General features: G+C 33.4%; 1 protein-coding gene across 50 annotated transcripts in view; it reads left to right on the forward strand.

Moving 5' to 3' along the window:
* EPB41 (erythrocyte membrane protein band 4.1) overlaps positions 1–27,871 on the forward strand; it is a 105,385-nt gene that overhangs the window by 69,109 nt on the left and 8,405 nt on the right. For 12 of the 50 annotated variants that reach the window (XM_087939803.1, XM_087939806.1, XM_087939759.1 and 9 more), the window contains 11 exons: positions 4,729–4,940; positions 7,603–7,659; positions 7,780–7,821; positions 8,524–8,586; positions 11,594–11,773; positions 14,135–14,185; positions 23,395–23,862; positions 24,939–25,067; positions 25,655–25,756; positions 26,766–26,846; positions 27,218–27,327. In XM_087939803.1, coding sequence (XP_087795929.1) covers positions 4,729–4,940; positions 7,603–7,659; positions 7,780–7,821; positions 8,524–8,586; positions 11,594–11,773; positions 14,135–14,185; positions 23,395–23,862; positions 24,939–25,067; positions 25,655–25,756; positions 26,766–26,846; positions 27,218–27,313 — 1,481 coding nt within the window. In that variant the 3' untranslated portion in view covers positions 27,314–27,327. Of the gene's footprint in view, positions 1–1,134; positions 1,249–4,728; positions 4,941–7,602; positions 7,660–7,779; positions 7,822–8,523; positions 8,587–11,593; positions 11,774–14,134; positions 14,186–23,394; positions 23,863–24,938; positions 25,068–25,654; positions 25,757–26,765; positions 26,847–27,217; positions 27,328–27,871 lie in introns of all 50 variants that reach the window. The other 38 variants (XM_087939781.1, XM_087939804.1, XM_087939808.1 and 35 more) reach the window with 17 other exon arrangements.

A 27,871-nucleotide genomic window follows, 5' to 3' on the forward strand; every position in this document is an offset into this window, starting at 1 on the left:
CTCCTGTATATTAATACTTGGATTCTTGCATCAACAATAAATCTCAGTTACTTGAGAAAATAGTTTAGTTCTAAGGTGTCAGATGACAGAAGGGGAACCACTTTCCATATTCATTATTGTAAAATAAAAAAGATACTTTGCAAAAGAGTTTTTCAATATCTTTGGCCAGCTGTATTCTTCATTATAGATAGTGTGTAACTGTGATGCTGGAAATATCATTTATGCAGTCCTAAAGTTACATTCAAACTTAGGATATCTGGGGGGGGGGTGTTTCCTGTAATTTAAGCATTATTTTCCATGAGAACTTCATCCTATTTTTAAAAACATTAAGTTTGTCTATAATAGTATAATCTGGCTTGGAAAGCCTCTACAAAGCAAGTTAGATTTCTTCTAACATACATTTAAGACATTGAATTCAGTCTCAGTCTGCTGCTTTCACAATGCTATTTTGTTTTGTCGTCATTCTTAGTGCTAAGACATATTTAGAGCAGTTTGCTAGTTTATTTTAATATTGTTCAGATGAAGTAGGATTATTCTTAGATATTTCCTGTTGTATAATTTAGCCATCTAGTTAGATTTTTGAGAATGGAAATATCAGTTTCTGCATGTATTATTAACATTTCATATTATAAGACTGAAGAAATTTAATGGGAGAACAGTATCCTTTTAAACAAAGCAGGATACTACATATATAAACACATGCGCCTTGTTCTTGTGTGTTCAGGTAACAGAATGGTGACAAGTAGCAACCTTCAAAATTGTAATATGTTGTTAGAACAGTGATTACATTTGCATTCTATCATTTGTACACAGTAGTACTAGTGAATCATTTATCAAGTTGGATAGAGAAAGCAAACAGAATAATTAGGTTGTTTATATTTAGATCTAATCTAAAGACAGATTACAAGCTCATGTCATATCTTTGAAGCAGTCACATTTTTTTTCTAGAGCTGAATGACTGCTTCAATAGAAAAAAATGCAGAGCAATGTGCCTGTGCCTGTATTTGCATACAAAAACTAGCTGGGCACAACTGAGTGAGCTTGGAAGAAGAGACAAAATTATATTAAAGTTTGCTCCTAGTAATTCTCTTTTTACTTCTTTGAAGTTTTAAAATGCATTCATAACTTTTATAGCTATACATGTTCTTGACATAAGTACAATAAAAGAAGAGGAGAAAGAAGAAAAATCAGTTGTACAGGATTTAGAACCAAAATCGATATTACTTGAAACAATTCAGGAAGAGTCAGGTACCACAGTAACAACTTCTTATATTTTGTGACTAATATATTTTCCTTAGTGACTAATATTCATTCTTATTTATCTAACAATTCACTAGAGTTATTATAACAATACTTACCAGTAGTATGGCACAAAATAGTACGATAATGGGTAAAGAACTACCAGGAAGCTTAATATATTTATACGATAGACTTCAAATTGTGAACGGGGGCATTCACAATTAAAGCTGCTCTAAAAGAGTTTATGGTTTAGTCCAGTTTTGATAGTATGCATGTTTTCCACTGTTTTCCTCCTCTCTGGAATATTGCCAGGGTGAATGAGCATGAACTAGTAGTGGTAGCATGTAATAAATCCAAACTGAGGGAAAGGAAGTGAAGTACAGGTAGTCTTCCACTTGTCAATCACTTACACCATTTGTTTAATGAAATGTTCAAAGTTAGGTGTCCTTGGTGCTTTCTGAGCTTGGTTGTTTTCTTGCAGACATTCATTACCCAAATAAGGTAAAATCAGCACTGTTACCTAGCTTGGGTAATGAAATGTTCGCAAGAAAACAAGGAAGCCCAGAGAGCACCAAGGGCCCCTCATGTCAACCCTGAGCTATAAATATTCTCCTTTATTATTAAAAGTTACAATGGCACCGAAAAATGTGATTTATGGCCGTTTTTCACACATAATCTGTGCAGCAACTCTGTGGTCTCATTATCAAAATTTGGACACTTGGTAATTGGCATCTACTTATGTAGTCTTCTGGGGTCCTAGGATCACCTTTTGTGACCTAGCAAGCAAAATCAATGGGGGAAGCCAGCTTCACTAAACCATGTTACTAACTTAACAGTGATTCAGTTAACACCTGTGGCAAGAAAGGTTGTGAAAAGGGGCAAAACTCAGTTATTACTTAACAAACTTTGGGCTCAATTGTGGTCCTAAGTTGATGAGTACCTATATACAGTTGTGCTCATAAGTTTACATACCCTGGCAGAATTTATGATTTCTTGGCCATTTTTCAGAGAATATGAATGATAACACAAAAACTTTTCTTTTACTCATGGTTAGTGTATGGGTGAAGCCATTTATTATCAATCAACTGTGTTTAATCTTTTTAAATCATAATGACAACAGAAACTACCCAAATGACCCTGATCAAAAGTTTACATACTCTGGTGATTTTGGCCTGATACCATGCACACAGGTTGGCACAAAGAGGTTTGAATGGCTATTAAAGGTAATCATCCTCACCTGCGATCTGTTTGCTTGTAATTAGTGTGTGTGTGTAAAAGGTCAATGAGTTCCTGGACTCCTGACAGACCTTTGCATCTTTCATCCAGTGCTGCACTGACATTTCTGGCTTCTGAGTCATGGGGAAAGCAAAAGAATTGTCAAAGGATCTGCGGGAAAAGGTAGTTGAACTCTTTAAAATAGGAAAGGGATATAAAAAGATATCCAAGGAATTGAGAATGCCAATCAGCAGTGTTCAAACACTAATCAAGAAGTGGAAAATGAAGATTTCTGTTGAAACCAAACCATGGTCAGGTAAACCAACTAAAATTCCAGCCACAACTGCCAGGAAAATAGTTTGGGATGCAAAGAAAAACCCACAAAGAACTTCAGATGAAATACAGGACTCTCTGAAAACATGTGGTGTGGCTTCTTTCAAGATGCACAATAAGGAGGCACTGGAAGAAAGATGGGCTGCATGATAGAGTCGCCAGAAGAAAGCCATACTATGCAAATGCTACAAAGTATCCCGCTTACAATACGCCAAACAGCACAGAGACAAGCCTCAAACCTTCTGGCACAAAGTCATTTGGAGTGTTGAGACCAAAATTGAGCTTTTTGGCCACAACCATAAACACTACGTTTGGAGAAGAGTCAACAATGCCTATGATGAAAAGTATACCATTCCTACTGTGAAACACGGAGCTGGATCACTGATGGTTTGGGGATGTGTGAGCTACAAAGGCACAGGAAATTTGGTTAGAATTGATGGCAAGGTGAATGCAGCATGTTATCAAAAGATACTGGAGGAAAATTTGCATTCATCAATTCGGAAGCTGCGCATGGGATGTACTTGGACATTCCAACATGACAATGATACTAAAAACAAGGCCAAAATTGACCTGTCATTGGCTACAGCAGAATAAAGTGAAGGTTCTGGAGTGGCCATCTCAGTCTCCTGACCTCAATATCATTGAGCCACTCTGGAGAGATCTCAAACGTGCAGTTCATGCAAGACAGCCCAAAAATTTACAGGAACTGGAGGCTTTTTGCCAGGAAGAATGGGCGATTTTACCATCTGAGAAGATAAAGAGCCTCATCCACGCATACCACAAAAGACTTCAAGCTGTCATTGATGTTAAAGTGGGCAATACACCATATTAAGAACTGGGGTATGTAACCTTTTGATCAGGGTCATTTGGTTAGTTTCTGTTGTCATTATGATTTAAAAAGAATAAACATAGTTGATTGATAATAAATGGCTTCAACCAATCACTAACCATGAGTAAAAGAAAAGTTTTTGTGTCATCATTCATATTCTCTAAAAATGGCCAAGAAATCATAAATTCTGCCAGGGTATGTAAACTTATGAGCATATGTATATGTATATGTTTGGGAATTAGGGAGACTTTAGTCGTGCCAGTTCAGCATTAAAGGACCAAAACAAGATATGGAAGAAATAGTATCAAATATAATTTTTTTAGCTTGAGTAATATCATTTGACGTTGATCAAGTACAGTATACTTGATTAATGAAATGTATACTTCATTTTAAATTAGATTTTGAAAATGTCAAACTTGAGGCAATATAATTTTTTGGATAACATTTTGAATAGTAGTGAGTATGGTAAAATAAATTAATTTGGATGTAGCATGAAGTAATATTGCTACTCATTCTTTTGCTTAGTTTTAGGACCCAGTCTGAATGTATTGTTGCACCTGAGAGGTGATGCAATTTACAGTGTGGAGGTGTCTCACTTAAGAGAGAGAAAGAAGCTATTAAAGTCCATGCAATCGACTTTTTCATACTATTCTCACAACACAGGATATACTTGTGATAATTGCTTTTTAAAAAGCCAGTATTATGATCGGGCCATCCTTTGAAACAAAAATATAAATTTATTTAGTTTAATCTTTATAGTAAAGATTCTATATCTATCAGTAACTCAAGTGGTCTTGTTTTGCATTTATCACTATGATTAACAGCAGTAATTAGGTGGTGATATATTGCCTGTGATAATTATTTGCACCAGTTACCTACTTTCTACAGTGACTCTTGAAATAAGCTTTTTATGGTAGTGTATTGTTGACTAACATTAAATGTGTGGCTCTTGGTTATATTAAATGTTTTCTTTAACATTTTTCTTCATGCATTTAAAATAAATTCTGCTTTTGACATGCCAATCGCCTTGCATGTATTTATTTCGCAGTGTTGTGGCTTTCTTCTTGATTGTGTTCTGTATTATTACTGAAGATGTATCTATTTCTGCTTAGCAGTAGCAGTGGTTACACCTGATAGAAGCCCACGACCTACATCTGCACCAGCTATTGCTCAGAGCCATGTTACTGAGCCAACTGTACCAGCTGCATCTGTCAGCAAAGAACCAGCAGTTCTTAAAACTGAAAAAGAAACAGTAAAAAAAGAAGTAAAACTTGAAGGAACATTGCAAGATAAAGCCAAAACAGAAGCAGCTGAAGGATTTCAGGTATGATCCACCATTTTTATCATTATTAGTAAGATGGTTTTGTTTGTCTTAGAACAAGATAAGAGATTGATCCCACTCAGAGTTAAACCTCTTGCATAGGCAGCCTGTAAAAGTATTTACCGCTTATTCTGATTTTGTCCTCAGACTAAAGGTGAGAGGGAAAAATACAGATTTCTAAGCACTGCTTTAACAACTTAAGAAAGTTTCAAGCCAAATATTCTTCAGGGTTTCCTTATAACTAAATAATTCTGATTGTGTTGATCAGTGTACTTCCTAAACTTTGCTTTCCAATAGTTTTTTTTTTTTCGTTTTGAGATTTTAAAACCATATTAGTAACTTGTAGTCATTTTTTTTTTCATATCTCTAGCTGCAGTTAGTGACAGTTTCATCTACTTTTTGAATCTTCTTTGAAACTATATTCAACTTACATTTTAACTTTCTTACAAAGCTTCTATACTCATTCACTGCACTTCTTGGAATCTTCAAATCAAATTCTGAGCAAGTTTTTCAGATTGATACTATAAGTGGCAAATTGGATTTCTTGAACAGTCATTGGTATTTTAATCATCAATGATGAATGAATATATTACTCAAAAATAGGTGCTTATAAATTCCCTCTTTCTGTATTTTCACAGAGTTACTTTTACTTATTCAGTGGATTAAATTTTGTCTCTATATTTTTTTACAGAGAGAGAGAGACGCTTTGCCCTAATAATATTTATTGATTGATTTGATTGATTGATTATAGGTGCCAACTCCAAAAGAATCCAAATTTTAAAAAGTCAATACAGGGTTTAAACATATTCCTTCAAAAGTATGACTCACTTGCAGTTAGTTAATTCTTGTCACTGATGCAAGTGAACTCAGAGTTTGGAATGGAGCTACCGATAATGATTATTAAGATAGATTTCTTCCTCATGCAGTATGTCAGTAATAGGAATCAATATGAGGGGATAAGTATTTAGACTCTGATGCTGTGCTAGAAGACATTTTCCAACTATATGCGTTTAACTTTTAATAACACTGTAAAGAACTTGCTTGAGAGTCTCTTCAAGAGAAAATCTAAACGTTATGTAACATCATGCATTGTGTTATGCTTTAAATATGTTAAATGAGATTATTTTAGATATATTATCTTTAAACTGGGATCTAAAGAGTTCGTTATATACATTGTTATTGTGTTAGAAATGTTTTATTATCTTGCTCTGTATCTCAACTCTTACTTTTGATGGCTTTTTTAGTGTATCCTGAAATTCCTTACATATACATTACAGTAATTGGTATGGATGCCTGTGGTTTTTTCTTTCTTCAAATTCTATTCCTCAGATTTTAATAAGAGAAAAAAATAGAAAAACCTATTTATAATCCAGACTTCAGCATGAAAATGTCTAAAACAGTATATCAAAATTTAATTTTGGTTAAATAAATTTATTCTTGGTTTTACTGCAGTTAAATCCCATATTCTTATATTTAAAAATGCACCCGATTGGTTTCAGCGGGATTTACTGACAATGAATGGGTATAGTTCAGTTCAGCTAATATCATATTACAATATTGTATTGAAGTTGATAGTTGAAATATAGTCTGCCATTGCTTATCAGTATTGAGCAATACGTTAATATTTTAATGTTGGTTTAAAACCTTGGACTGTTTAAAAATGAAAAAAAGTGTGCCCTGTCTGTCTCCTATATTTAATCATTGATAATTCACCCAATTCAAACATTTAACTTGCAAGCATCTTTAAGAAACAGAAATGTCTGGCTAAGTCCTTTTTTCTGCATATCGATACTCTTGATGTAATCAGTCCTTACTCTAGTGTGTGAGGATTGCCAAGGCCATATGTGTAAGGACAAAGAAACCCAGAATTAATAGAATTCCCCTGCTGGGACCTTTTTCCTTCACCCTTTCCTCACTTCTATTAGACACTTCATATAAACGGTTTGGTTTAAAACTCTTTTTATTTTTCCTATAGCTCAAATGTATTGTCTCTGTTCATTTTATGCACTTAAGTTTTTTGGATTTCTTTTTCTGACTAGTGCCTTCTTGGCTGCTTCTGTTCTGATGCCTAGTTTCTCATTCAGTTGATGTTCTGATTCTTAATTCCTTGTTCCACACCTGCTACCCTGCCCTGTGCTTGTTCTTTGTCAGACTTTCACATTGGTCAAACCAGCACAATTCCCTCTCAAGCAAATTTCTATGTAACAAATGAATTGCAATCTAATCGGTTTCCTGAAGTATCACCCCAATTCATTTAGAACATTCATTGCAACAAGGATCAAGTTAAATACAAAGTAGAGATTTTCTCATGCTTCTTGTGATTTTTAGAAGCTCATCACATCCAGAAATAACAAGAAGAGAAAGGTTGGAAGAGACCTTTTGAAGTATACAGCTGTATAATGTGTTTTAAACCTCTTTACATATTTATACTTACAATAAAATCGTTTTGAAGAATTCAAAATACTGAATAAAATAACATCAACTATATGGGACTAACAAACTGTCATTATAAAATATGATGTTTATTTATGTCTTCATAAGAGTGCATGTTAATTAATGCATGTTTACACAATGCTTCAAAAACAAATGGTGGTTTTTGAAGCAATGCTATCTCCAAAACTCTACTAACAAAAAAATGTTTTTGCCACTTTATTTTTTAACGTAGGTGGGGAAAACGCATATCAAAATGTCAGTACCCAGCACAAATGGCGACCAAAATCAGGTTTGTCTGGTTAGGTTGCTTTGCTTTCTTTAAAAAGAAAAAGGGGGAAAAGACTAAATCAAATCCAAATAAATGAACCCATTTTTTTTGTCTTTTTTTAAAAAAACTATCATAAAACAGCAGCGTGCAGAAAAAGAGGAAGACCCGATAAGAATGAGGAAGGTTAGCAGTTTTTTTCACTTCCATCAAAACAAAATTATCATATCACTCATGCATATGCAACATATTTAAAAAGACAATATTTTGGTTTCTTCCTGTGCTTTTATCAGTTGATACTTGTTTTTAAATACACACAATCAATTAGCCAAAGAATTAGTAAAAGTTTCCTTAATTATACTTCTTGTTTCCTAATTATTTTGTAAAAAACTTCCTACAAGGAGTCAACAATTCAGGAAGTAAAAAACAAGTATTACTGTAATAGAATAAGACAAATAGATGTACTTAAATTTTGAAATAAGTGTTAACAAATACTTGTTTCAAAAATGTTTTTATGTATGCTAGAGAGCCAGGAGGACATTTCTAGTGTTCTGCATAGCTATATTCTAATTTCTTACTCTTTTTTGGAAATACTGTGTCTCTGTGGAAGAACAGCTTGCAGAATGATGGAGCCATGATAACTGTCTTTTTAAAAAGAACCCATTACATTTTTTTCATCATTCATGAGCAGGACCACACACATTCCTCATATTCTTCACATGATCTTATGATTCCATACACTATACCCCATTCACAAATCATTGCTCTATGAATGTTAGTTTAACCTTTTTCGTTTTCCAATCTGCAAATACCTGCAAGAACAATCTTTTTAATTTTTGTGTGTGTTTTTTTGTTTTGTTTTGTTTTTCCCCCCCCTTTCTTTCACAGAAAAGATCAAAGAGACTAGATGGTGAAAACATTTATATAAGACATAGCAATTTAATGTTGGAGGTTTGTATGACTTTGAAGCTTCTTTCAGTTGCATTTGCCTGGACCTCTACATTCTTTGCTAAACTCTTTTAGCCTCTGCTGTAGCATTTGTGTTTTTGGGGTGAGGTGTATATGCCTGCTCTTTGCATGACTTTGTTAGAAATAGGCTTTTGCATGTTACCATAAACATGACATTATGCAACCATTTTTCTTTATCTGTTTACATTGTTTTCTTGTTATCTGAAAATATGTGATTGGGATCATTTTTCACTTAAATGTATTTCTAAATCAGAGCAACTTGTTGCACAATTATCTATGCATAACAGTCTCCAAGCATGCAATTATATGATTGACACAAATAAACAAGGTTGTCTGAGTTGTATTTTGTGGTGCCATTCTGTAGGTTATAATCCCAGAATAGTTATATAAAATTGAGTTCAATCAGAGTAGCCCTGATCATCAGTTTTAATTTCAAAGTCTTTTCTTTTAAGCTTCTCAGGTTGTCTTCGCTTAATGACTGCTCGTTCAGCAAGTGTTTCAACTTATTCAGGAGCTTGAATAAGTGGACTGGTCCTCATACTATGATGCTAGCTGACTATTTTTTGCCATATCCTACATATGGGTAGCATATCATAAACCATATCTCCTTCTGTCAGTGCTGTTGATGTCAAAACTAGAATGGTTATATATCTTTGTAGAAGGGGAAGGGGAAAACTAAACTTGTCCATAGTTAAAAAGTTCATAGTTAAAAAGTTCAGTTCCACCTCAAGTGTGGCTAGTTTCTCAACAGCATTCAAACAGAATAGTTCCACCCCCCCTTTAAAGTTCCCAATAAGTTGGAAAGGAGGAAGTAGAATGTCATCACTTCATTTCTGATGTGCAAGATTATTTATTTTATTCAAGCTGAATAGACTTGATATTTCTTGTCATTCTAAGTGATAATTTTCAATTTCTTTGGTTACATATATGAGATTGGCAGCCTTGACTGCACTTTTCCCTCACTTGAACATGAGTTTGAATATACTGAACATTCCAATCATATATTACTGATACAGGAAAATGTATGCTTCCTATACTGATTCTGTTTTTGTGTGTTATTATCTTTTAATCACAATTCCAGAAATAGCATAGGAGATTCTTGTGCAGTGTCAATTTTTTTAATGTACTAATTACTTTTTGAATTTTTAATTTCGTGCTGTACAGCTTTGAGTTTGCTACAATGCAGAGCTTGGGGCAAAATTAAAATGGTGTAATCCAGTCAACAACATAAGGTGATCTGGCAAGAGGCAGTGAATATTTCATCTATATCATTTTAATTCCTCTATAAATCAGCTTTTTAATTTCTTATCTACTCTTGGTAGTTTTTTTAAAAAAAATCCAATGCACTTACCTCTTTTTTGTAGTAATTGTATCTCCTGTTACCATATGGGGCTCTAGATAAATATGTAACCCATTGCCACTTTCTAATTTGTTTCACATATTTAGTTTGACCCCTAACTGTGTTGTTGCAGATATTCAAGTTATTACTCTTAAAAATGTTAAACATATACAGTATAAAATGAGGTATAGCCCTTCTTTGGACTGTCCTACTCAAGTATTCTTATATTGAGCCTTGAGTTTGATTTTAAAATAGAGAAAACTGAAAATGTTCCAGAGGTAAAATCCAAGGATTTTCCAAAACCTGAAAATGTGTGCAATTCAGTTTTATTGTACCAAGCATAGACTTTCCTTGACTGGGAGAGCAAAGGTCAAATAAAAGAAACCTAATGATCTACAAATACATGTAGAGTCAATACGTACCCTCTGTAGTTATATTTGTCAATCTGAGGAATGGCAGCATCAAGATAGAAAGGGTTCCTTGGGCAGTGCAGGCTGTATCCAATCCTTGTAATAAAGTGAGTGGCTGAACATTTGGTGATAAAATATCTTTTCCCAAACATGCATATATGTATCCATAAGACAAACCTTTCCTGCAGATCGATGAGCATATGAGTGATAAACTTCTGAGATATGCATACTAATAAAAATATTAACCTTCTAATCCAAGTTCTGAAATGGTATTGTCCAAATGGGATTTTTGTGTGTATTTTATTAAAGGTAAATCAAGTAACTAATGAAGTCATATTATCCTGGATGATGGTAACCAAAATAATTGGTTGGCTTTTGTTCCTTTTTTGCTCACTAAAATGTTTTTTCCTACCAGTGAATTTTATACACTAGTCAGTTATGTCCATTTAATTCAGCAATCTTATTTCTTGGTATTTTTTTCCTACCGAGGGTTAGGATTAGCAATGATTAACCTTTATGGATTTTGGTAACACCATAATCACAAAAATATATACCACACCAATCAGTTATGTCTGCAGCTGGTAAAAGCTTTTTGGATATAAGATTAACAGCAGGCAAAAAAGGTCCAAGAGCCAAATTGAGTTCCAAAGAGTATCATCAAGCATAATAAAATTTACCACTTGTGAATATAGGATTGAAACTTTAAAGAGGCTAATAAATTTCTACAAGTTTCAGATTTGATTTCCAAAAAGATGCTTTGGAATGTGGAGGCATAAGTATAACTCCCTTTTTCAAGTGCAGAAAATAACCACATCTTTTCCTATGATTGTGTAGCAATTCTGGAAGATAGCCACACTGTCCCAGGAAAAGAAACATTTCCTTTAACGTTGATACACCCAGTCATGTCTGAAGCACGTTCTTGGAATAAACTCCGAATAGTTCTAGACTAATAATATCTGCTGAGTGTTGGAAATGTATAACAGGTAACTGTTCCAAAATTAGGAAATTTGAAAAGATTGCCACTCCTGAAATAATTGGGATTTTATTTTTGTTAGTGTAATTGAAAAAAATAATGTTGAACCTAATTAGTGGGGATATCCTGCACTAACTAGTACATTTTATCTCTCTGAGGGGAAAAAAAAAGAATTGACTAATTTTCTGCAACATCAAGGGGAGCTGTAGATTCGCTTCAGTAAAACTTTCTGTGGTTTGTGTTGGATTTTTTCCCCTAAAATGATAGGATCTAGATAAAACCCAAGAAGAAATAAAGAAGCATCATGCTAACATCAGTGAACTGAAGAAAAACTTCATGGAATCTGTTCCTGAGCCACGACCAAGTGAATGGGACAAACGCCTCTCTACTCATTCTCCTTTCAGAACACTTAACATCAATGGACAGATTCCCACAGGAGTAGAAGGAGTGAGTACTTTATAAAGTACTGATGATTTATTTGGCTTTGATCTTCTAAATAAGACCACCGTTTAATTCTCTAGGAATTGGAATTCCTCTTTGGGGAGAAGGACATAAGCAAAAGTTAAGCAAGGTTGCTTAAGTGTTTCATTACTCATTTCTTGTATATTGAATGAGCTATTAACTTTTTAAAAGCCAATTATCTGTTAGGTTACTGTGGACATTAGGTTTGGAATGTCTTAGCATAAAATATTATAGAAGGAGGGAGGGGGAGTCAGATCCTAGGTCGTTTTCTCCTAGTCCAGAACTTTAACCGCTATATCTCAGGTGAATGGTGGGTGATACAGGGCAAGTAATTCCCTCATCCCTAGACTGGGAAATTTAAAAATATCTGTCTACCAACCCACCTGTCAGGACTGAATCAGCATGATAGCTTATGCTCTTTATCCTTCAATAAGAAATCTTTGCAGGGCTTGATTTGGCCTGATAATAATTTATTTATGAAATTTGTAGACTTCCCCAATATATTATGACTCTGGGTGGCTTACAAAATACAAGCTTACAATAAAATATTTTGAAATAGGAAAATCATCAAACACCTGGGGGAAAAACAATCATTAAAAACAAAAACAAAATGTCATAGAATCATCACCAACACTAACCCAGATCTTGAGAATTGAGCCAGGTCTTACGGCTTATTTAAATTGAGTCAGTCTGGGTGAGAGTCTTAATGTTGCTTCAGAAACAGGTGCCATGAGAGAGTAGCACCCCCCTCCCCCCAATATATATGGTAATAAAATACAATGGTACCTCGGTACTCATTAATTGGTTCTGGGAGGTGCAATGAGTACTAAAAATGAGCACCAAATAAACTTAGGTGACTAATGTGTGACCCTTTGTTTCCGCTGGAAAGGGTAGCAAGTTCTAGCTTGTGTGATGAATACCAAATAAATTAGTATCGGGACAAAATGTTCATGTCAAGTTCATTGAGGACCAAATTTGATGAGTTTTAAAATGGTTAAGTACCAAGGTATCACTGAACAATATATAATAATATTTGATAGAAGGGAGGATGGAGATACACACACACACACACACACACACTAAATACTCTTGGTACTTACTAGACAGTTTGCATACATGCTAGTTATGTATGTCCTGTTCTGTCCTGGTTATCATTTACTGTCAGTAGAAGGCATTTGGTCTGTTGCTGTAAAGTTGAAGTGGTAATTCTGTATTGTTAAAGTATTATAGTATATTTTTGTATTTTTACAATAATTACTGAATTTGGCATTATACTCTGCAGTGTAATTGTAGATATGTTGGATTAAATCTGAACTAAATATTTATTAAATACTCAAATACTATTTATCAAAATATTTCTATGCTCTGGACCCAGAACATAACATTGCTTTGAACTCTTGATTGGCAGTATATTAAATACATATATACACATATACTTATTTTGGAAACAATGAAAGTCATAGTGCTGCCTTCTGGGATTTTTTTTTTTAACTTCCTAATATATCTGACAACCTTGGGACTTCCTGATGGATTTTAGCTTTTCAAGATGAGCTGTGTTTTGCTGGGTGAAAAAAAGCTGAGTTTAATAATAGCTTTTTGTCTGTGCAATAATAGTGTGCATGATAACTATTATAAAAATACCTGTTGTAGTATGTGAATTTTTTGCAGTTATTATAGATTTAATACTAATTTGTGCTTAATTTAACTTTAGGTTCTGCTGCAATAATCACTATTTACATTTAAAGCATCTAGAATAGTTTTGTTGACTTGCTTTAAAAATATCAAAAAGTATAAGGTATAGGAATGAAGAAATTGAGAGGAAATTTTTTTAAATTTTATTTTGCAACTGATTTCAATTTTTTTGTTGGACATTAGAAGTAGGAATTTGTTATTATTAATAGTCGGAACAGCATGGAAGGCCTTTTCATGATTAGCTTCTGAAGCTCTGATCAGAGTAGAGTTGTTAAAGAATGCTATAAAGTTGGCTTCATAAAATTTTGTTCTGATTATATAAAAGTTGAACAGGAATAATATATATTTTCTTATATAAAAGGTAATTTGAGGGCATTTTAGAAGAATTGCATTTCTCAGATAACTTCAGTACTTCAGGTAATAAGCATTAGTGGACTTTTCATTAAAATTAATTTTAATACACAGACACCTCCAAGTTTCTTGTTTTCTTAAACAGAAGGATGCATTATAATTACTAGTCATAGAGAGTTTCATTTTTTAAATTTAAGTTTTGTAATTTTAATAATCTATAAACTGGGATTTATTTCTGGTTTCGCTGTCTATTTATTCTACTTTGAAATACAACTGCATTTTCCATACTTTGTGTATGTCCAGGTCAAGAAAGCAACATTTCAGCCCTGTGAGAGACAGGTCGCTGGGCCAGAGGTAAAGCTGCTGTTTTGATACATGCTTTTAAAGCAGATTTTTGCTACTGCATTGGTTCTGGCAATCCCAAACTTCAACAGCAGCTGCTAGCATTGTTTGGGCTGCCTTTTCAATAATGTCATCTCTCACAGCCTTCTGATCTAACATTTTAAGTAGATTTGCAATGCTGCAAGCTTTTGCAGTTTTTCAATTGCTTCTTTCAGTGCATGGCTGGTTGACAAAGTTGCATGAAGATGTTGCCATAAAGTTTGAGAGAGAGAAATTATGAAAGTTTAACTCTACCCTGTTCTTTTTATGTTGTCTTCCCCTCTTTTCATGTTCTTCTTTTAATTTTCATGTTACTCTTGCATACTTTATCATTTCATTTTGCTGCCCAGACTTCCAGCTACTTTCTCCCTGATCTTCATTACTTAGGGGTGTGCAAAGACTCTGTCCCCAAATATCAGATTGATCAAAGAAGACTGAATCAGCTGAGAGAGCTTAGAGCTAAATTTTTCCTCTCCTAGACAGCAACTTTCATTTGTCATACATGGAGAAAGAAAATCTACTTCAGAATTCTCCAGCTTAGGCTCAGTTTTCACATAATACTGCAAAATGCTACTCATATTTAAATTCTTTACACACTGATGTCATATGCAAATAAAATATAGAATAAAAATATATACTTTTTAATCTTACTGTCAGAAATGCACATTGCATTTTCTTTGTTTTTAGGAAACTGAATATTTTGCACTTGAATCACATGGAGGTAGACATGGTATCTTCCATGACAATACTTTCTTCAGTATTCAAACAATGAACTTTGTGCTATAGTTGAAATATCAGATCTAACAAAGTACAATTTTGAATTTCAGAATAGCATATAAAGTCACAACCAATATTTGTATGATATCAGTTGTGTTTGTAAAGCAACACTATTATTACATAATTCTGTATCCTAAGACTCAAATATCTATTTAAACTATGGATAGAGTTGATTTAGCATGAGTTTCTGCACAAAGAATTATTAGCAATTCAGAATTTGTTTAGTCAATTAAAAAGCAGCTAATTTCTCTCTAATTTGGTTTCCACTTTGTAAGATTAACAGAGGAGTTAGTTGTATAACTGGTGCAAAACATATTTTGCTGTCATTCTGACAATTTCTATAATTCGTGTCCTTGCATATCCCCAAGTACCATTTTGAGCATTTTTCATCAGTCATTTTGTTCATCTCTCTGTCTTTCTTGATCTCCTACCATGAAAGCAGACACAGGAATGCCCTCTGTTAGTGCAGGATGAAGACTATATTAAAAAGCAAGAGAAAGTTCCTGAGGGAAGTTTACCCCATCAAGCAACTGAAGAAATCCAGGCCAAAATTTCTATTCCAGTTCCCGAGGAGCAGAAAACACTCAAAACGTGTCATCTGTATACTAACATTTTTTCTTCTCCACGCTTTCCTTTTCTGATGTCCTTTTTGGTGATCCTTGCAATGACTATGTGGTGGCTAGTTTTTCTGTGATTAAGGAACACACAAAGGCTTATATGAAATATCAACAAGACTCTGCACCCTTCAATTTCTCGCTAAAGCTGCTGTCTTATTCTTTCTATTTTATTTTTGACTATAGTTCAGTTTCTCAGAAATTCTGCTTTTTAAAAGATGTAATTATTCAACACATAATTTGTAAGAGATAGCAGGAAAAATCAGGCAAATTTCATTGTGACAAATTCTAATATTGTGCAAATCCCTAAAACTCAGATTGTGCCAATGATATACTTGTTTGGATGGCTTTTATCATGTTCAAGACTCATGTCTGCATGTATTAATATAAGCTTGCTGTTAAAGTTGGATGTTGAGCATAGGAACTTGTTGGGGGGGAGGGGGGAGCAGTAATTGTTGAAAAAAAGTTCAGTATACCTGAGAATACCTGTGTTATAGACATTTTACAAGTTGGATCTATTTCCAACTTGTTTCATAATGATTTCTATAAACAAAGAAATATACAACTTCCATTTAAAATGAAACAGAATAATTCAGATATGTATATCCAGAGAGCAAATAAACCAATGTGATTTAAATATTATAAAATAGATTTTACATCTTGCTATTAAAACACTTTTCACACCTCTGTCTTAAAGCCATTTCTTTGGGAAAAATAATTTGTGTATCAATATAATGTAGTGGGGTGAATTATGACTTACTTCAAGAACCATCTGGTCAGGGATAAAGTGGCCTTGCAACATATGTTGCCTCACATTAATTGTAAGGGTAAGCTATGTCTGCCTATGCATTAGTAGATGCATATTTGTGAATCAATAATCCTCACTGTATGATTTTATTTAAATGAAAGCTTGTAACTTCTAGTTTCTGTTGAGATTGGGTTAGAATGGTAGAGAGACAATAACTTATTGGAAGCAATAATCTATAATTTAAATTGTTCTCTTATCATTACTTTAATTTTTTTCTAAATTTTTCTGTGCTTTCCTTTTCTCTGGAATATTTACTAAATTGTTTTGTTTTTCCTGCAACACCCCTCTGTATGAAACTAGTATGTTCTAAATGTGTGTGTACTGCTTAATGCATGATGTTCCTTATACTATTCACAATTGTGTTAACACATAAGTGAGCATTACTTTGGGTAGAGGTTCTGACATTTAATTATATATTCTCTTCATTTAAATCTTTGCATGTTGCTTAAATTTTGAAATACTCAGGTGTAAAAATAGTTATTTGATTTCCAATTTATTTGTATAATTTTAAAACATAAAATTCTGACTTTGACCTTTCATTACTGCACTATGCAAACACAGATGAATGGATTTTATACTCCTAGAATAAATTAAGGACAACTTCACAAGTTTTTTGAGAGCAGAATTGCAGTATTCAGTCTAAGCAGCTATAAATTTGAACCTAGAAAGGAGGTGTGTGGCAATTAAATTATTGAGCAAAGTTGAATATGAGTGAAGTTTAACTAATTCGGATGATATTTTAAAATTGATCTTTAAAATTGATCTCTATTACTTAGAATTATATACAATATGTTTGTGTGTATGTTCAGGTGAAAGATACATAGGTGTTTATCTTTTTGACAGTTTTGAAATTTAAAATTAATTTCCGTTGTGCAGTCATGTCTACATAGATTAACATTCCCTAGCCTGGGAAAAATCATAAGTCCACTGATTTCTGGACATCTTATCTGCTTTCAGTACCATGGGTCATGATCATCTTTTAAAGATGTGGGTCTGAGATAGCTCCATTTCTCTCTACATGGTTATTTTCTGATGGTGATACTCTTTCATTGTTGCTTATAGAACTTTGTATTTTCCTGTATAGCTCATACACCACCTAAAATATTGCGGTAAAGGCCATCAGTCATAGTCAAAGAAGTGAAGCAGTATTTGCAATATACAAACTATGTAAGATAAACAAACCATCTACCATTGATGAGTCACTCAAAGAAGGTTTGACTTTTAACTGTTAACCTTCTCTCCATGGACTCACCTTTGACTCAAAGGATTGCATTTATAGCTAGCAGGTGGTACTAGATCCATCCCTGTCTTTGGAAACTTAAATAGCATCAATGACCATATGTATAATAATTTTTAATATTAAGGCTGGGCTACTTGGGACTCTTCAGTTGCACCATAGTTCTGAAATCGTAACACATTGGGACCCATAGAATATGTGCAGTTGCTGTGTCTTTTAATCTATTTCTGAACAAAAGGTTTAAATTCTTCCTTCCATACTTTGGGACTTAAGTTGTTTTAAGGATTGCTTTCACCCACATAAGTATGATTGAATCTTCTGAGGTGAGATAGTAATCATATAATGGGTATTCCCACAGATCAGGCTATGGAATGGAATTTCATCAGTAAGATGTATTATACTTTGCTTGTAGATCTTTTAATTTTTATAGGTTTAAAAATAATTAGTGATACATTACTGCTAATCTCTCTTTTTCAAGTGTGTGTGTGTGTGTCATTTCTAGTGCTTTACTTTTTGATGTTTTTATTTATCCTGCTATACTACCAAAAGAGCTCCAGTCAGAATATTCCTAAATTACCTTTTTTTTCTGAAAGTAGAATATAAAAGCATGTACCAAGCTTCACAAACAAGTCAATTAATTGTTGTACACTACCCAGAGTCACTTTTTGTGAGATGGGCAGCAGTATAAATTTAATAAATAAAATGGGCACCACAATATTTTATGTTAGATTATATAAGGAAATTTGGTGAGTTCAGAGTGACAATGTTTTTCCATCTTACTACTTTATGAACTATGGCAAGACTGAGAAGATCATTTGGGTGAGTTCCAACCATAAATTACTTGGGTCAAGTTTGTTCTTGATTATTTATAAAACATTGAATTAAGTACATGTATTTTTTTTATTAAAAAAAACACATTAGGCAAGAGATCATATAGTAAGAGAATGGCTAATGCATAGGTTTGGATCAACCTGCATTTAGTGATTGGGGAATTATAGCAAGTGTTATTTTCTGTTTTATGTATCTTATTTATATACGGATTGTTATTCAGTAATAACTCAGGACAATCCTTTTATTCACTTAACAGTCAGTAGCTTAACAATCTTGAAAGGCAAAACTTGGGGCTCTACCTAAGATTTTAGAGAGCTATCTAAGTATGTAGTAATAAGGAAAAGGTTGATAATTTCACAGCTAGTGGAAATTAATCATTTATCATTATCCCTAAAAGTTTTCATTGCAATAAAAACGCAGAATACCTAAAAGAATGGTTTTGATCCATACAACCAAACTTCTCATACTCATTTTATGGTTTCATGAGAATTATCCTTTGTTTATCCCTGATTATTTTGAAAAGACAACCACAATACTCAATTTATTATTGAGTAATTCAAGTTTTAAAATCCATCCAGTTTGCAGTTACAAATTAATGGTAGCCTATTGCTCCCCCCCACAAACATTTGAAGTTTAATGTAAGAATGGTACAAATGAAAACAAGTTAAATTTGGAACGTTATCTTTGTGCTTCATAATGCTGCTTTTTAAAGTTTATTGATCCTTTTGAAATGTATTATCTTTCACTAGTTGGTCTCTGGAAATTCTTGCTGGTGAGTGTAGTATCTTACCAATTGTGTATTTTAAACATTTTAAATATAGCTGCTTCTGTACATATTTCCAGTATGGGGATAATCTAATATTATTGAAACATTGCTTGAAATACCCATAATATCCACTTGTTAAGGAAAATTCTTACAGAAGATTTTTGAAAAACAACATCTTAAGGGGTTTATCACTGATTACTTGCACTATATATTAGTTTATCCCCTTCTTTTTTTATTTGAATGCTATTTTAATATAGATTATCTGCCTGATCCAAAAACCTATCAAGAATAGCTGTCTCCATTCACTGCAGTGTCAATAATGGAGCTATTAACAAATTAGTAGAAGCTTTTGAGTGGAAATTTATAACATATGCAAATTAATATAAGAGTTATCTTGAGTCACCTCTTAGGTGGTTCTAATGTTCAAAGATACCAAAAAAGCTGCATTATCCTATGTCTATTTGTATCAAAAAGCTTTTAAGTGGTATCTTAGAACAAAGTTCCCAAGTTCTCCAATTTTTGGGTAAGTGAGGCACTTGGAATTTTGAGAGCATAATTATGACCATCACCAATTAATTGTCAAGCATTCAGTATGGATTCATTTGTATGAAGTAGATTTATAAGAGTGATGTCCTTCATACAGCTGTTCTCTTAAGATGCTCTTTTTCATCTCAGCTTCCTTTATATTGCATTGTAAGGGGGGCTTCTCAAAAATAATCGGGTACAACCCTCCATTATTTTTATTTACTAAGAATACCTCTTGGATATATGTGGGATTCAGAAGCATTGTTGGGATTAAATGTAATGCTTGAGCTGGCACTTGCTTTGCAACATGCTAGTTTTTTTTACTGTTTTTTTTTAAAATACTCTTAAAAGAATTAAAATCAGGTTAGTGGTAGCAAGGCAAGTAAACTGTACGCTCATTGATTCAAGTAATAAACTGTTTATTAACAGCTGCGTCTGGAGCAGTCTTGCACAGTCAAGGTTAGTCAAGGTTAATCAATGTAGGACTTTTTCTTAAATGAGCTTTTTTTTAAAGAAGTAATATCAAATACAAATAATTAAAATACAAAATATAGATAGCCAGCTATAGAAATGTGCAAATTAAGTCTTACACTAATAGTATAACAGAGTTGGAAGGGACCTTGGAGGTCCTCTAGTCCAACTCCCTGCTCAAGTAGGATACCCAATATCATTTCAAACAAATGATTGTCCAATCTCTTCTTCAAAACCTCCAGTGTTGGAACATTGTTTTATATAATCTTTTTGAATATCAGAGTAGAGCTTCTTTCATAATACAGAAGTCTCTTTCCCATTTAATTTATCTTTAATTCCATTGAATTGCACACTTAAAGGAATATTGTTCAAACTTTTCTGAAAGCCACAATAGAACTCCTTATAGAATGTGAGAAAGAATATTGAGTAGCAGGGTTAATACAAAAGGAAGACTGGCAATTCCTGGTGTAACAAATCTGTTTACTGTAAATATACAGAAGACTTCTCAAAAGGCTACATAGCAAGGATAAATCCATCCTATCAAATTATATTTGTCCATCCCTCAACTAATTTGTATGTGGCTAAACTTCTGTAGCTGGTATGCTTTGAAAGTGAGCGTGCTTGTTTTATAGCATTTCCAATAAAAATTATAGTCACGGTAGAATATTCCCTGAACTTCACAAACTTTCTAATATAGTTAAAGTTTTTGTGTCCTGCTTCAAAGTCTACAGTTCATAAATGTTGATACAACCCTGCTAATATATGTTGATAATAAGCTTCCATCATTGAATTGCTTAATGTGTTCATTTCTTTAACCTGAGGTTTCTGTCATCACTAATAAGAAAAAAAGCTTTTAAATTACTCTCATATATGGGTTTGCTTCGCTAGCTAAAAAAAAAAAGCAGAAATGGCAGACAATACGTTAAAATATTTAGCTCACATTACTTACAAAAGAAGTCTTAGGTATCCTGATTTGATGGTAGGTAGGGACAGATATAATGGTGTGTTATAATATAGACTTTGTATATTTGAATGTGATACCATACACAAATACAAAGCTTGCATCATGCCGTCATAATCTATAGTCATCATTTTGCTACCATGGTGGGTACAGGGTGGATAGGAATAGACTCCTTTAGAAAGAATCATTGAGAAGGGAAGAACCAATAGTTACAAGCACAAGTTCCCACTTAACATTCAGTCTTGGTGTTTTCTCATCTAAACAGCCCCACTATTTGAATATTTTGTCTATCAGATGTATAGAGGCTAAATTTTAATTGCTGATATTAATAGTCCCTATAAATACAGTACTATTTGACAGAAACAAAAAGATTTTTGAAACCAAAATTTTGCTTGATCTGCTTAGCCAGTGCAGAATTCACTACCTTAATGTAGACAAATAAGTGATTATTGAAGTTTTTTTCCCCTTATTCAATTGGTTTTCCTTTTCCCTCATTGGATAAGGCATTTTTTTTAGAAAACCATAATCTGTTATTGCATAATCATTTAGTGATTTCTTGTCACTTCCAGTCAAAATCGTACAAAATTTTACTTTGTTGTAGAATATTTCTCAGTCTTTGGATATTTGACAAACTTTTATAATGTTTTTAATAAGATTCCATCCCTTGCATCAAAGCCACATCATTCATTACAAATATTAATTCAATTCATTGCCTGTGGCTTTTCACGTAATATGAAAAGATAGATTTGGAAACAAGTATCCTTTATTACTGGCATTCATGAATTTCTGGCTTTGCCAACACATCTTATCCTATTTAAAATATTATATCTTATTCAGTGGGTGATTGGACCAGGCAAATTTTCTATACTATTTCTAATCTTAAGCATGTTTTCATCCTTACCTTTTTTTCTATTACTCTTCCTTTCCTCAAATTGTAATAGGAGAGCGTGCTGAGATTTATAATGATCTAGTTAATAACTTTCCAACAGGCGCATGATGGAAGACAGTATAGTATTCTTGGTGAAATACTCTGGCTTGGCTTTGATGCTAGAGATATCCCTGCTTTCTATTGGGCTGAATGGATTTCTTTGTTTTATATTGTGCTGCTACTCATTTTACAGTAAAAGTTGAAAATAGATGCAAAAGTTTCCTGTTTACATTTGCAGTCAGATATTTTCAGTCAAGCAACATCATTGTAAATATATAAATAATGAGGTAGCTTCTCATCATCTCTGTTATATGCCTGGGATTTTCTTGTTATATCATTTGGATCATTCGTATAAAAAAAAATCAGCAATACTTTACGTTGTGCCTTGAGAAATTCAACTTTGTTGAGAGCTTCGGCAATTAAAATGGCTCCGAGATCTATGTATGAAAAATCCAAATTATGAATCATAAGAAAAACTGATGTTTCCAAAGGAATAATTTAGAAATTCCTCATTTCTCTTTAAAAAGCTATACCTGTAGATTCAAGATGGACAGCATTATTTTTCAATTATAAGAAATTGAAATATGTTTAGAATCCTACTTCTCAAAAATATGAAAGCATTAATTATGTGCTTACGGTTTCTAAACATAATGAGCTTTCAGTACGATCTGTGGTTTACAAGTAAGCAGTGAAGGTAATGTAATATATATATTTTTCCAGTGCATCTTGTAGCAGTTTAGGACAGGAAGGGACAGCGAATATTCCGAAATAGTTTGAATGGGGCAGCAAAAGCTACCCCCTCCTTCCCCAGATTTATTCCACTTTAACATGGCAAATAGCAGGTTGCATCTACTGCCATGATCTCTGAATGTCCAACCTCTTCAAAAGTAGCATTATTCTCCTGCTGGCAGGAGACTGGTTGATTGGTCCAATGACTTCTGTTTATTGAAAGAGTAGTTGTCATTACAGAGAAAGCTGCAGTTGCTTTGCCCACTTCAGACTTGGAGCTGGACCAGGACAAATTCCTTTGACAAAGAGGAGAATATAAACAACTACTTGACCTTGACTGTGTACGACCGTTATTGTCTGTCAGAGTGACTATAATGTAGCCTTTTTGAACGCACTTGAAATATTCATTTTCAGCCATTGTAATAATGTACACAGGCCCTACTAAGTCTTATTCTAAATTTTGCACTATTTCTAGATGAAGTGCATTCTATTCCTAATTCTTTCTGGCCTTTTTTGTATATTCATTTCTTTTTAGAGTGTGCGTGACTGTCCCTTCAAAGAGGATGCAGATGATGTGACAAAGGGGAGAAATATTGCCTCTCACTTTGAATGGGAGGATTCAAAACATTCAGTAGGCTTTAGTGAGAGCCAAATGTCAACCACACTGGCATCTACACAAATTCATGAATCAGATTCTTTTTCCATAAGCAGCAAGGAGCAGAAAGAGGAGGGTGCCACTACTCTTCCTGAGAGCAAGGAAGATCTAAGGTGTGAAAAGGGATTTTATTCAAATATGGAAAAGGAAGCTGAGGATTCTAAACAGGCTGAGGTGGAAATATCTGTAATCCCTGTTTCACCTCCACTGTACCTCTATGAGCAAGAGGAGGAAGCCTGTGGTGTTGAAGAAACAAAACTTACCAGCAAGCCACTTAGAGAGCTAAATGGAGAATATTACAATCCAAATGTTGATCATGAATTTCCTGCTCTCATTCGCTGTTTCCAGGTAGTAAATGTGAACATAGAATATCTTTTGCAAACGCTTGTGCTACATTTTCTGAGTCACTTTGCAAACACTGGAGCAAGCATAGTTTTACATATCCATGAAGAAGGATTAATTTTTGATGTCCTGAAGTAATTTTCAAAAACTAACCAGTTATTCAGTTTCATACTGTCTGTATAAATTATTACTCCCTTTTTCATCCTTATTTGAAATTGACATGTCTTAATTAAACACATTTTTCTTGATTCGTGCAAAGAAAGGGAAATTCAAAAAGCTAAAGATGTTTAATATATCAGAAAAACTAACTACTAATTATTAATACTAATATTTTATTCATTACAACAATAAGATCTGGAGTCAGCAGAATTAGAAGTACCACTTTCCTCCAGCTTATTATAATAATAATAATTATTTTTGCTTGCTTGCTTCAGTGTTCCTTCCTTATTAATCCTATCTGCTAAAATACCTAAATATGCAATATGATAATAAGGTGATACTTTGGGTATGTGAAGGGATATGATGGTCACACGGTCCTCTTACTAACATTATGTTCTCTTTGAGTTAATTATCAGGTGATGGCATAGCTGATTTTTCTTTTCCTTTTACTCTTAATACTTAAATATCCATAAATGGTGATTTGGCAGTGATTTAATATAAACTGGTGGACTTCACATTTCAAACTGCAGGTGTTGCCTATGCACTCTCTATAGGTTTCCTACATTCAATTTAAATTCAGCTAGTTTCTGAATAAATAAATACTGTGGCAAGTAAAAAAACCCGTATTATTCTGACATGGTAGAGCACATATATAGATGTCTGTAATTAAGTTCTCATTAAATATTAATATTGATCACTGAAGTGAATCCATTTCCATTATTTGGCCAATTGGATTTTTTAAAATGTGTGAAATCATTGCATTTCATCATAATTTTCACAATTCTGCAAATGAGTGCAAACAACATAACAGTTGTGATGTATAGTTGAGTTCATGATGCACCTATAATTTGCACATTGGAATTCTGTTAAGTAATACTGATATAAGGTGACTAAGTGTATTTTACTTTGAAACTATTTTGTAGCCCCCCCTTGTGAAAACTCAGACCGTTACCATCTCTGATGTGTCTAATACTGTGAAAAGTGAAATTCCAACTAAAGACGTTCCAATTGTCCACACAGAGACCAAGACTATAACTTACGAAGCTGCACAGGTAGGCTGCTTCACATCTGGTGTTACAATGTTATTATAATAATATAAGGGTCTACCACATTAACAAGCGCCCAGCTCCAGGATCCTAAAACAGCTCTACTCCCATGCCTGATGAGGCCACTTTGTGGCTGTAAGTTTCCTGAAAAATCTTTTGAATGTGGTACTTATTAGCCAAATGATATCTAGCCCTAAACTAGGAGAATAAGGCAAGTCTGAGCTGGCTTACACAGGGGTGAAGGAGATTTGTGAGTTCATTGCTGTCCAGAATCATTATTTGTGGACAACTGCTCTGGATCCTGGAAACTTAAGTAATAACCCCAGAATTTAAAAAAAGTCATCTGTCATCTTTATTAGTTTGTACTCTTGAATTAAAAATTTCCCGTGGTATAATCTCACTAAGATAAGTTGCATGTTGGATGGTACCAGAAGGAGCTGTGTGGGAAGCTTTTCAAAAATCTGCCCAAATATAGACTTAAAGGAAAACCATTTTCTTAATATTTCTTATGAATGTCGTCTTTCCTGCCAAGTGACTTGCTCACTGTAGGTGAGCAAGGAAGTCATTTATATTTTCATGTATGTCTGTCTTAGATTGATGATGGCAGTGGGGATTTAGATCCTGGAGTTCTCCTAACTGCTCACACTATCACTTCAGAGACCACCAGCAGCACTACAACCACACAGATAACAAAGGTAAAAAACCACTGTTTCATTGATAAGCTGCATGCATGTTAAAAAATAATTACATTCATAAGTTTCATTTTCTGTGTGCCTCCATAATCCTCGTAGGATTGGGCAGTAGAATGCACAGAACACAGAAGCGCTGTTGTGTTTTGATGATAATTGTGGTTGTGTCAGAAATAAAATATTGTATTCAAGAGAAGAATCTTATTTCTTTGGCTGAATAAAGTTATTTCCCTGGCTACAAAGGACCTTATTTCCCTGGCTATATTAGTAGTTATTAAGTTGCAATGAGCTCAAGTTTAAATTACAACTTTTGGTAGTGAATATAAAGATGATGATGATAATACACTAAGAGCCAAAAGGTATGACTTACTCTGAGTTACAGATGCCCTCTTGAAAGTTTTGTTGCATAAAGAACCAGCCTGTTTTGATACTTGAACTTCTGGTATTTATGATGAAGTTGGGAAAACCAGCCAGCGTTAGAAACCACAGAGAGAAAATCAAGTTAAACAAATGTATCTTGTAATATGGAGTTTTAAAGCAAGGCTTTGCCTCCAATTATGTCTACATTAAAATTGAGAATCAAGGAATTGCAAGTTTTCTTACCAAAGCATTTTTTTAGTTTAGTTTGAGCTTGAATTCTGACTAAATATTTTCTATTTCCAGACTAATTTTAAAAAAGAATCTGTTATATTCATTTTTTAAATCATTTATGCTATATATAATCTAATTTTATATTTTGTAAAGCAACTTTCCTGTGGTTTGCAAGAATGAGACATTTGATTTGCTATTTTTGTAAAATTTTGTAAAAAAAATTGAAAATTATGAAATCATAATTATGAGAAGGAACGTTCAAAAGATACAAGTTTATACTAATGCTACCTATGAACTAGATTTTTATTTACATTCCTATTTAATAAATTGATTGCATTTCTCTCAAAAATAATTAAAATCTCTGTAGGTTTTATCATTTTTAATTATAAAAATGTTAATGTTAATATTTGTTTTCTCATGACAGACTGTAAAAGGTGGAATTTCAGAAACACGAATTGAAAAACGAATTGTCATCACAGGAGATACAGACATTGATCATGATCAAGTAAGAGACTGTTATAATTATTGACAATGGAATTTTAACGATAGACAAGTAACTTTAAATTCAGATTCTGAAATTAATTTTGAAGCATTGAAAGTCTTTTAAACTCGGTTCAAATGTTTCTAGGTGATAACAGATAACAAGAGACCATTCAGAGACACTTGAAGCTGTTTTGTTAAATATATAATTAAAATGAAATTTAAAAAACACTTGGATAAAATGATAGCACTAACATAGTCTTCCTCAAGTGTCAGACTTGATCATGTTAATTGAAAATAACACAGGTTGTGCCCTTCCTCCCAAATAGGATGTCAGGCTGCAAATTATATTAGGTAGCACAGAAATAATGTGTTCTTTATACTCTTTTTCTTCAGGTTCTTGTTCAGGCCATCAAAGAAGCTAAAGAGCAACATCCAGATATGTCTGTGACCAAGGTCGTCGTTCATCAGGAGACTGAGATTGCAGAATAAATAGCTTATACTAGGTAAGTTCCCTTTTAGCACTATTTCATCATAAAATATTTTAACTTTAGTCATAAATAAGGATTGTTACCAGGAGTCTTAAAGAAGCTTCCTGTTCTTGATATCTCAAGTTTAATCCATTATAGTAAAACTTTACAGGGACAAACTGCTGCTAAAATGTACATATATTGGGAGCAGAATCTAGCCATAATAGAAACAAGAATGTTTAAAATAGTAGCCTGTTTCTGATTCTAATTGTGAATCATAAGTACCCTTGAAATTTAGCCTCCCACTAATGTTTAAAAGTGGTAGCAATGAATGTTTAGGATTAATTTTAATATTTATTTGATTTGTCTATCGCTTACAAGATACAGGTATAAGAATAAACAGTTTTGAATACATGAGATAGATACTTATAAGAAAAATAAAAAGAAACAATAGGACAGGGACGGTAGGCACGATTGGTGTGCTTATGCACACCCCCTACAGGCCTCTTAGGAAGGGGATGAAGTCAATAGTAGACAGTCTAAGGTTAAAGGTTTGGGGAAGAAACCCCAGAGTCAGGTA

Source organism: Pseudonaja textilis, chromosome 10 (genome assembly GCF_049901715.1).
Source record: "Pseudonaja textilis isolate UNSWEBS1 chromosome 10, rPseTex1.2, whole genome shotgun sequence".
Taxonomy (NCBI): domain Eukaryota; kingdom Metazoa; phylum Chordata; class Lepidosauria; order Squamata; family Elapidae; genus Pseudonaja; species Pseudonaja textilis.